We start from the raw sequence: 12136 nt of genomic DNA, 5'->3' as shown, positions 1-12136 counted from the left end.
TCGAAATGTTTTCGATTCAAGGTCGCAACGCTCACTGCGATCGAATTTTTTTCATTTGTTGAATCTTAGAAGAGTAATAAGAAGAATCTTTCACGCGTTGACCGTTACCATTAAGCATCTGGTATTTGTTAAGTTGAAGTTGAAACAGTTTACATGTGTTGAATTTTTAAAATATCTACTAATGCGTAACAATTTAAAGTGGTTTGATGAAAGTGACTCGTCAGAGATACACTCAGCTTTTTTACTATGTATTTTTCTACACGGATTCTCGAATTAACGGGTTTTTCACGCGGATTTTTAAATCGAGGGATTTTTTAATTACCGCGTCTTTCCACGAGGGACGTATCAACGCGTAAAAAAAACTGAATAAAAAACTAATTTACTGAATTTACAGTAAATAAAAGAGTTTTCTATTGTATTTTAAAGGGTAAATCATATATTACGTGTTATATTTGCTCATACATCGAAGAATAGAATGGCTAAGTCAAATTTGTGCCGTGGAAAGGTGTCCTGATTTCTAACTTCGACCAGATGGTATCCCTAGTTGTAGGTCTTGTTGAGTGTAACATTCGCTCATACTAGAAATTTTCCAAACACCCCCAAAATCTGAAGTTATGGTCAAAATACGGTTTTTTGGACCTCAGCGCATATAATATTTTTTAACTCAGTCATTTATCAACCGATTTTCAATATTTAAGCAGTTTTAGAAAGGGAACAAATAGAGCTTTCAAAATATATACAGGTTTTTTTTAATATCAATAAAATATGTTGAGTTATTTGAGTTCAAATCTAATTTTTTAGATATTTTCACGCAATTTTTCAATTTAATTTGAAATTTGCCGGCTATTTTTGTAAGAAACATACCACAAATATACTATAATTTTGAAAGTATATTCAATTTCGAATCAAACGAAAGTAGTTTTGTGGAAATCGGTTATATAGTTATACGATAACAGTAAGTGTTGTTTATGAAAATCTGTTATAATTTCGCTGAGATATGACTTGATGTTTTCCACCACATACTTAGATGTCATCAAATCATTTCTCAGCCAAATTATAACAGATTTTCATTAACAACACCTATTATTTTCGTTTGGTACTAAGAAGAACTTTCCAAATTTTACAGCAATTGAAGCTCCTTCATTACAAAAATGTGTGAAAAATTGCGAATGAATTTGAAAAAAATTGAAAATAACATAAACCATCCTATTTATTTTAAATCTATTCATCATATATAGGTAAACTTTTTAGACATATTTATATGTTTCAAAAGCTCTATTTTTCGTCTTTCCAAAAAAGCCAAAATATAAAAATCGGTTGAAAAATAACCGTAATAAACATAACAATGTGAGCTAAGGCAAAAACAGGGTTTTGACTATAGCTTATAATTTTCGGGGCATTTGAAAAACTTCAAGTAAACGCGCAAGTAACACTTGACTAAAGCTACAACCCACACTAAGCCACATCAAAAATTCTTGCATTTTTGCATCATTTTTAGCACCGTGAAATAACTGTGCGATAGAAGCCAAAAATTCTGGTTTTCTTAAAAAATATATAACTTAGCCAAATATCAACCGATTTTCACAAAACTACTTTCGTTTGATTCGAAATTGAATATACTTTCAAAATTATAGTATAGTATATTTGTGGTATGTTTCTTACAAAAATAGACGGCAAATTTCAAATTAAATTGAAAAATTGCGTGAAAATATCTAAAAAATTTAGATTTAAACTCAAATAACTCAACATATTTTATTGATATTAGTAAAAACCTGTATATATTTTGAAAGCTCTATTTGTCCTCTTTCTAAAACTGCTAAAATATTGAAAATCGGCACATACTCAAGACATACGTAACCCTGACAATTATTTGCTGATACAAACGTTTCAAACTAGTCGACGAAAAATCATTACTCCGCTATATTGGAGCGCTAATAAATTTTAGCTATCAAACCTTTATGCCAAACACTGTCGAATGCTTTTTCTATGTCTAGAAGAGCAGCTCCAGTGGAATAACCTTCAGGTTTATTAGTACGAATCATATTAGTTACTCTAAGTAACTGGTGAGTAGTCGAATGCCCATGGCGAAATCCAAACTGCTCATTTGCAAAAATTGAATTTTCATTGATATGTGTCGTCATTCTATTAAGAATCATTCTTTCATAAAGTTTGCTTATAGAAGAGAGTAAACTAATTGGACGATAACTTGATACTTCAGCTAGATTTTTTCAGGTTTTGAAATTGAAATGACTGGCATTTTTCCATTTTGAGGGAAAATATGCTAATTTAAAGCATGTGTTAAAAATTCTCACCAAGAAATTTAAGGAGCTTTTGAGAAGTCTTTTTAGGATATAAAAATCCCATCATCTCCTGGAGCATTAATGTTTTTGACGTTCTTGATAACAGATCGTATTTCATTCAAGTTTTTTTCCAGTACCTCTTCAGGAAGAAATTCTTGAGTGGCGATCTGATCATACTTTTGTGATACTTTATTTTAAGGGGGGGGGGGGGATTTGTTAGTAGCTCAAATATTTATGATAAATATTAGTAAATAATGAGTATGTGTGTCCAATCACAAATGGTGACTGTTAGAAATTTGTAATTTTAATTGTTAGGAATTTGTTTGCTTTCGCAATTAGGATTTATCATTCGTAGGGATTTAAACCTACTTGTCAGAAAAGGGGAAGTAAACTTACAACTAACTTAATTGCTAACTTATTGGCTATAAAGAGAGCTTATCGTAGCAATTGAGGATTGCATCGTTTTTTGTCGAAAATTGTTAATAATTTTATTTGACATAGCTTCTAATGGTTCAACACCAGTAGGTCTATGTAATTCGAGTGTACCAAACCAAGGAGGACGCTTCAAAATCATTTTCAGAATTTTATTCTGAATCCTTTGGAGCGTTTTCTTCCTTGTTGAACAGCAACTTGACCAGATCGGTACACCATAAAGCATTGCTGGTCTAAAAATTTGTTTGTAAATCAAAAGCTTGTTCTCTCAACAAAGTTTAGATTTGATACGTATATTTGATGCACTTGGCTTGTATACTTTCAATGTGCTCTTTGAAAATAAGTTATTTATCGTAAATTGGTTCCAAGTACCTTGTCAGACCAACTTAAAATAACCCCATTCATCTTGACAACGTGATTATTGTTTGGCTTGAGGGAAGAAGCCCTAGTCTTATGCGGAAAAATTATCATTTGAGTTTTAGAAGCATTGGGAGAGATTTTCCACTTTTGCAAGTAGGAAGAAAATATATCTAAACTTTTCTGCAATCGACTGCATATGACACGAAGACTTTTTCCTTTTATGGAAATGCTTGTGTCATCGCAGAACAATGACTTTGTGCATCCTGGAGGCAAATCAGGAAGATCTGAAGTGAATATGTTGTACAGGACTGGGCCCAAGACAGAACCTTGAGGCACACCCGCTCTGACAGGAAATCTATCAGATTTTTAATACTGATAGACAACCTGCAGAGTTCGATCAGTAAGATAATTTTTCGAAATTTTGATTAGGAAAATTAAATGTTTGCAATTTTGCAATCAAACCTTTATGCCAAACACTGTCGAATGCTTTTTCTATGTCTAAAAGAGCAGCTCCAGAGGAATAACCTTCAGATTTGTTAGCTCGTATCATATAAGTAACTCTGAGCAATTGATGAGTTGTGGAATGCCCATGGCGAAATTTGAATTTCATCTGCAAAAACTGTTCATCTGCAAAAATTGAATTTTCGTTGATGTGTGACATCATTCTGTTAAGAATAATTCTCTCAAACAGTTTACTTATTGAAGAAAGCAAACTGATTGGTCGATAACTTGAAACTTCAGCTGGATTCTTATCCGGTTTTAAAATTGGAGTAATTTTTGCATTCTTCCATAATTTGGGAAAATATGCAATTTTGAAGCAGCAATTGAAAATTTTTACCAGAAATTCCATTGTGCTCTCAGGGAGATGTTTGATTACTATGTTAAAGATTCCATCGTCACCAGGAGCTTTCATATTTTTGAAATTTTTAATAATTGATTTAATCTCATTCAAGTTAGTTTCAATTATTTCTGCAGGCAAAAAACTCTGGGAAGAAATTTAATCAAATTGACGTGTGACTTCATTTTCAATTGGACTCACAAAATTCAAATTTGAATTATGAACACTCTCAAACTGCTGAGCAAATTTTTGAGCCTTTTGTTCATTGGATACAAGAAAACGTTCACCATCTTTTAAAACTGGAATAGGCTTTGAAGGTTTCTTGAGAATCTTCGACAGCTTCAAACAGGTTTTGAATATGGTTTCAATTTTTCTACTTTAGTCTCAAAATTTTGATTTCTCAGAAGAGTAAATCTATGTTTAATCTTTTTCTGTAAATCTTTATAAATAGTTTTAAAAACAGGGTCACGAGACCGTTGATATTGACGTCTGCGGACATTTTTCAAACGAATTAGAAGTTGAAGATTTTCGTCAATTATTGGTGAACCAAATTTCACTTGAGCCTTTGGAACAGAATAATTCCTGGCATCAACAATTGCACATTTTAATGCTTCCAAAGCGGAATCAATATTCACTTCGTTTTGCAAATCAAGCTCATTATCGAAATTTCTCTCAATATGAGTTTTGTATCTTTCCCAATTAGCCTTGTTATAATTAAAAACAGAGCTCATAGGGTTTAAAACTGATTCATGTGATAAAGAAAAAGTTATTGGATGATGGTCAAAATCAAAGTCAGCATGTGTGATCAAATCACTACATACATGACTTTGATCTGTTAGCACCAAATCAATTGTTGAAGGGTTTCTTACAGAAGAAAAGCATGTAAGACTATTCGGAGACAAAATAGAATAGTATTCTGAAGAACAATCATTGAATAAAATTTTTCCATTGGAATTACTTTGAGAATTATTCCATGATCGATGCTTAGCGTTAAAATCGCCGATTATAAAAAATTTCGAACGATTTCTGGTGAGTTTTTGTAAATCACCTTTAGGATAATTTTTGTGCTCGCGTGTGCATTAGAATGGTAAATATGCTGCGGCAATGAATAAAATCCCAAGTCCAGTTTGAACTTCAATTCCCAAAGTTTCAATAACTTTCGTCTCAAGATGGAGAAGAGCACGATGTTTGATTCGGCGATGAATAACAATTGCAACTCCACCGCCGGAACCCTGAATCCTATCATATCTATGAACCACGTAATTGGGATCATATTTTAATTTGATGTTAGGTTTCAAAAATGTTCCAGTAATAATTGCAATATGCACATTATTTACTGTTAAAAAATTAAGAACTCATTCTCATTGGCCTTCAATGAGCGAGCATTCCAATTTAAAATTTTGATTGGTTTATTTAAAATCATTGCTAAATTTTGAATTAGAAACAATTTTAATTGTAAAATTTGTACCTATTTGGATGGCTTCTAACATTGATTTTGCCTGCAACATGGCGTTCATAAGATCGAACATTGCTTGTTGCAGAAAAGAAAGTTTACCTGCCGTAATAGGCCCCAGGCAGTTGACATTAGAAAAAATATTTTCGGTAGTAATATTAGCTAGGTAATAGGTGTACATTTATTTTCCACCGTGTTTTGCTTACCTCCTATATTAACGGTTATTTTCGAACTACCAACATTAGGCGGTAGAATGTTCGAACTACCTGTAACCTGTGTATATGTTAAACGAGTATGCAAAGGAGTAGAAGAAGTGGGCGGTACTGGTACGCTTGGAGAATTTTGTTTTGAAGTTTGTTTTGAATGGGAAATTGAATTTTGTTTACCTTGCCTTGCCTTAACAATTGCTAAACGGACTGGGCATTGATAAAAATTTGACATATGGTTGCCGTTACAATTCGCACAGCGAAAATTTTTACTGTCTTTCACAGGACATGTGTCCTTTTTGTGAGAAGAGTCTCCACAAATGCATTTTTGGTTCATGTTACAGAATTTTGAACCATGGTTATAACGTCGGCAAATACGGCATTGGGTGTTATGCTTTTCACCTCCGCCAAACTTTCGATACAATTCCCATTTCACTCGCACATTATAGATAGCATGTGCTTTGTCAAAAAATTTCAAATTGTTAACCTCAGTGCGGTTAAAATGAATTAAATAATTAACAAGGGAAATTCCAGCTCTCTGACTCTGTCGCCTCGTGATTTTTGTTTCATTAGAATTACTTGGGTAGGGGCTATGCCAAGTAATTCTGTTAAAGTAAGTTTGATCTTATCAACGGTTTGATCGTTGGTGAGACCTTTCAATACGACCTTGAACGGCTTGGCGCTCTTAGTGTCATATGTAAAAAAAATATAGAATAGGGAAAGGCTTAAGCAGTAGCGCCTATTCTAATCAGTCGAGGAAAACAGGCCTCAAACTCCTGCATTTTGATCAATATCGACTTTCAATAATGGAAACGAAAACTCTGATTGTCTATCTGTCTTACGAATATAAGAAATACCAATAATCACAAACAAAGATGACTGTCACAAAGAAATCTGCGAACAATTGCAATTGAAACAAATCGACCTATATTGCAGCCATTCAGGAGCCACCGGGTGCTGAAAAAAAACGACTGCAAAACAGATGGAAACTGCTTAAAATAGGTTAGGGGTGATTGGAATAGTATCCCTCGATTGGTAAATTTGATTGATGATTGTTAAAGTTTGCTAACTTAGTTTTACAATCTGGAAACAAGTTCTGACAGAGAAAACGATAGAGAACAGACTGGTATACTACTGTTTGAGTTTCACCCAATACATTTCGAGTATTTCGTCTGAATACACAGGCGGTTCCTAAAGCTGCTTAGAATATGTTCTGTTCAGTTAAATACTGAATAAGACGATTCCAATCTTTCAATGTTTGGGCCAGTAAACGGCATTCGCCTCTTCGGCCAATTTGATAAGTAACTATGACGTCGGAGAGAAACGTAGAAAGTTCTCTTTCAAAAATATTAAATTCAGAAGCAATAGTTACCACAATAGGTGGAACTTTCTCCTTTTTTACTGAAATTTCACTTTGAATAGTTTTACTTTCAAACATTTCAATTTCGCCGGCTTCTTGCTCAGGCAGAATATCATAAATTTTCACTGCATAAGCTAGTGTCAGAAAGAGGTGCCTCTCTTTTCCTCCCCGTAGCGATGCGTGGTTTCTTTTTTCGTCCTGCTATTTCAGGTGATACGAAAAAAGTTCAAAAATAATATCAAATTGCAAGTATTGAGAAAGAAATAAATAGGTAGTCTTGAGAAAGACTGATGTAAGTTAACTTACAGGTAATCTTTAAAGACACACTGACAAAACACAAACTTTGACGCTATAGGCAGTCAAAGACCAGTCCACAAGCAAACGAAAACACGTCTGATCTGTCGGGCAGCTCAAGACGCGCGTTTTGTGCTACTTTATTTTCAATAGGACTCATTAGGATAGAGCGTGGCTAGTTGGTCATTTTTGGTCAAAATGTTCTCTAACTTTTTGTAGGGAATATTAAAGCAAAAACTCATTACATGAAAATGTTGCGTTAAGTCTGTAGCATCTAGAAAAAATATGAACAACTCAAAATAGTTTACGATTATGCGGATATTTTATGATTTTTGAGTCGATGTCAAATTGTCCAACTAGCCCCTCAGATGGGGAAAGTTGGTCAGGGTGTGGGGTAAATTGGCTATTTTTTTCGGAACGACAATTCAGCTATCCTTCCTTACTGCATTTGCGGCAGCCTGTAGCGTCTCAGTGGAAGTCAACCCTCTTCCGGATTTTTGTTTATACGATCGCTTTTCGAAGTCTCAAACCCTGAGAAAAGTAACTCATAATTGCATGAAACAAATCGTATTATTCTTTCATACCCGCCGAAAGGTATATGATTAAATCTGTCTAATGGTTTGGTTGGACACTAAATCAAAGACAACACGGATTAAATTGAGAACCGGAGCCGAATTCTAGATTTGCATCTGCAATCACAAGCACACTACCAAAGGCTCATTAGTTTGTTGTTGTTTAAAACTTGCATTCGATGAAATTTTCGTCGGGTAGAAGGCATTCGTCGATGCATTAGTGTGCGTTAAAATTATTTCAGATCAATGACTCGGCATTTATAGTGTCCACTGAAACACTCATAAAAATGACGACGGAATTAAGATAACTTTAACCAAATTGTTTATCGTTCAAAATAAACGGTTTTGCTGAGCAGAGCACATGTTGTTTTCGTTTGGTTTGAGTATGGATCACGAAATGCGCCGTTCCTGGAATTACATTTACTTGATTCTTTAATTCATTGATGATGTGCATAGGACCAACCAGCCCCGCTAGTATGTGGTCAACTAGCCCCTCATGTATTAAATATGAAAATAACTTAAAAAAAATGTAAATAAAATTTTTACGAAAATTCGTTTTACACAACTTAAAACTAACAAAAATTACTTTCATTATGCATTGAACTAGGTTTATTTCAATTTGGCTAGCTTTGTTTAGACAAAAAGTTTCAACTTAAAAAGATCATGGATGTCACAGTGGAATCATAGAGACAAGAGTTGGAAACATGAGGAAAGACGTTTTGCCGGAAAACCGTCTTTTTCACCGCGCAATATTAGCGAAAATTATACTGCCGTTCTACGCATAGTTGTCCCATGTTATTTTTGGTCGATTTTCGTTTTTTATCACCAATGAGTCTATTTTCATGTACATTTTTGAAAAACTCTCAAAAATAACATTGTTTGTTCCGAATGTCTTGAAAAACCATACCAAATCTGTTTGTCCCATCGATGATTTTCTACACATATTTGGAAACATCGAATGCACGTGGTGGGACTGATATGCGTAGAAATAACCTATTGGAAGGCAAATTTATCGGCGTTATTGTCCCAGGTATTTTTATGGAAAAGAGTGTTAAACCGCAAAACATTCAACTAGATTTATTGAAGACAGTCTATTGCAAGGTAAAACTGCTTAAAAACCCATGACTGCATTGGCGCAATGCGTAAAAGCATTGTAAAACTTTAACATAGTTTTTCTTGTTTGCATGGTTTTGAACATGGGACAAATATGCGTAGAACAGCAGTATAGTACCAGAAGGTTGTGTTGAAGCAGCAGCACTTCTAGCGATTGTTTCGGCAACGGCTCAAAATGTAAAACAAATTTCTGATGGAATGGCTGAATGTGCCCAATTTCATCAATGGATTTCAAATCAAAAATCTGATAATAAAACAGGAGAAATCTTGAAAACATTTCCCCATTTTTTTAACTATGATGGTTTATTGGTATGTAGTACGAATTAGTAAAAAATGCAAATAGTTTAACGTTTTTCCATTTACAGATTCAACAAGCGTATGAGAGAATGCATGTTGGTTATAATAAAAATGCAGATCTAAAATCGTTACTCAGCCTAGCCTTGGTTTTTGAAGATAACAGTTGGCTTAATGTACAAGACTGTAACAAGAAAAGTATGTTAATTTTCTGAACGGGTTATACATTTTTTTCATTTCCACAGTTAACTTGAGAGGTGTTCTAATTTTAATGAAAAAGTTAGGCAGTCGCGGTATCAAAAGAGTGGTGAATACAAACGAGCAGCTTTCGTTGGGAGAATTGCAAGCACGACCTCTAGTCAAATGGATTAAAGTAAGTTGTATTGACTGCGCTGTGGTATAAATTATATAAACTGATACAAAATTATTTTTTTAGAGTGAAGGAGTTCCAGAAGAGGAGCAGGTTGAAGCTTACAAAGAAACCTTTCGAACCACACATATTGTGTATTGGAGAAAAGTTTACTCTCGGAAACCTATATTTAATTTTTGGGGCCAATACCATACCCTGTGGAAGTTCGTCATTGCAGACTATTGATGTATTTTTTAAGGCATTTGCTGTTTTAGGAAAAGCTGTTCCTGTACAGTTAAAAAAGATACATGATTTATTATCGATTCAGTTATGGAAGACTTTATCCTCAACGAACAGTTTAACTATTCAGCGTCTCATTACAAAAATAGAAAACTATGAACGAAGTATTAGTTGTCGAAAAAAACTTTTTTTTTTTTTTGATAAAGTGCACTCAAAATATTTTTCACGTTAAGCCCTATTTAGAGTTCCAAGCGAAGTGAAAGTCTCATACAAAATGTTCATTTTTTCACGCTCGTGAAAAATGCAACCTGCAAAAATTTCACTTCGCTTGGAACTGTAAACAAATTCGATCCAGCGAAATCGAAGGTTGTGGATCTCATCTTTTTCACTGGGGTTCACTTTTTTCACGCATGCAAACGGTAGTGAAAAAAGCAGCAGGAAGCGAAAACTTGCGTGCGTTTATATTCTGTCAGTTGCAGCCAATTTTCATTTCGCTCGGAGTGTAAACTCGTGAATTTCGCTTCACTTAAACTATAAACTGCAGGCTGGTGAAATACCTGCGTGTTCCACAAACGGGTTTTCACGACAGATTTCGTAAGCTAAAATTTACGCTTTTTCACTTGTCAAATTTTTACTTCGCTTGGAACTGTAAACTACACTCAAAATATTTTTCACGTTATAATTACCGGAAAAGTTATGTGAATATTTTCCACTGTCATTTTCACGTAGATTTTACGTGATTGTCATTTGAGTTCATCATAAACTGGTGAGATGATTTATCCTATGAATCTTATGCAGTAGATATATGTATTTCATGCGAGTTTCACGTAGAATTTAACTAACGGTAAAGTGAAAAGCATTTGATTGTCCGATAGGTTCTACGTTTTAAACCACGTATAATTTTCGATTGTGGTTTCCCAAATTCTTTAGAGACTAGGAACACTTTTTCAGAAATTGTCCAAATATGTTGCTTGATAAGTCACACGGGCATGCAAAATCGCCAATTCGTAAATGAATTAAACGACATACAAAATGGCAATGATTTTGCGACATTCGTTGGCGATCATCACTGTTAGCTGCAACTGTTTATGTTCAGGAAATTCCTCGCAATTTGAACTGAATCTGTGTGAAATCTCAATGCCGGATTCTTATGGTTTTTCTAAAGCTCACTTATTGGGAAGCCATCGAGGAATTTCTTTCATGTTCAAAGACTGAATCAGATAACAGCTTCGCCAATCTGATTTCTGTGTATATTCACACGGAGATTTCACGCGATACTTCATTCTGTTTGACGTTGCCAAGTTGACGTAGATGCTACGTGTAAAACATAGTATGCATGTGATTTTCACGTAGATGTTATGTTTGTCACATAAATCATACAAAATGACAGAAAATTAATAAGTACAGGAAATTTCACGTAACAATAACGTGAAAAATATTTTGAGTGTGACAATTTGTAGAGCAACATGTCAAAAGGATCTATCTGCTTTGATCGATCGGTTTCTTTCAACCGCCACAGCTTATTAAACATGTTTCATGATATGTCCTTTACAAAAATTGATAGCGGAGAATCTAATCTAGCTTTTTAAATAAAAACCACGTTGGGAATAGTTACTTCAGCTGAACTATTAAACAAATGAAAAGTCAATCAAGAAAATCGATCAAAGTAGATAGACCCTTTTGACATGTTGCTCTACATTTGATGTATTCAACATCCCACTCCTAGGTTGAGGGGCTTGACGGTTTTGCAATTAGTACCGTGTTGGATCGAAATCCGTACACCTAAGCTCATGATAATCTTCGACGGTCAATATAAAATCAAGAAATCATATATTGCTTTGAACTGACATGTACTTATATTTTATCACTATTTTCAAGCAAAATGATTGAAATCACTCCGAAACTTGAAAAAATCATGTTGAAAAAGAACATGTTTTGGACCGAAATCCGCACACAGTTTTTTGTCTGAATCAAAACCCGTACACTCTTGAATCGAAATCCGCACACACGCGATATAGACTGGATCAAAGTCCATACAACAATAAATCAAAATTCGGATCGTTATAGAAGTACAAAAATGAACATCTTTTATTTATAATTTATCTTTAAATTAACGAATAAATATATTTTGAGGATCAATTGGTTCCTAAAGTTTCTAATTTTATATATCAGCTGAAATAGTGCAATTTTCGTAGCGTTTCGTAGTAACCGGAACGCCGGAACCTCTCGAAGCTTCCCGGTACGACTTTCCCTTGCACACCTCAGTCACAGCTCGTTCGAAATTGTTTGCCGTATATTTATACTTGTTTTCTTCTATTATATGCT

At 34.2% G+C, this 12136-nt stretch overlaps 1 protein-coding gene across 1 annotated transcript; it reads left to right on the top strand.

Moving 5' to 3' along the window:
• Window positions 1-8874: 8874 nt before the first annotated feature.
• Window positions 8875-9939, top strand: LOC129731402 (uncharacterized). The gene is made up of 3 exons (XM_055691383.1): window positions 8875-9408; window positions 9468-9595; window positions 9659-9939. The coding sequence occupies exons 1-3, from the start codon at window positions 9315-9317 to the stop codon at window positions 9815-9817; spliced, it is 381 nt and encodes a 126-aa protein (XP_055547358.1). The 5' UTR covers window positions 8875-9314; the 3' UTR covers window positions 9818-9939.
• Window positions 9940-12136: the final 2197 nt, after the last annotated feature.

The sequence above is a fragment of the Wyeomyia smithii genome, chromosome 3 (assembly GCF_029784165.1).
Source record: "Wyeomyia smithii strain HCP4-BCI-WySm-NY-G18 chromosome 3, ASM2978416v1, whole genome shotgun sequence".
In the NCBI taxonomy this organism is placed as follows: Eukaryota; Metazoa; Arthropoda; class Insecta; order Diptera; family Culicidae; genus Wyeomyia; species Wyeomyia smithii.
This window is presented reverse-complemented; position numbering and strand designations above follow the sequence as displayed.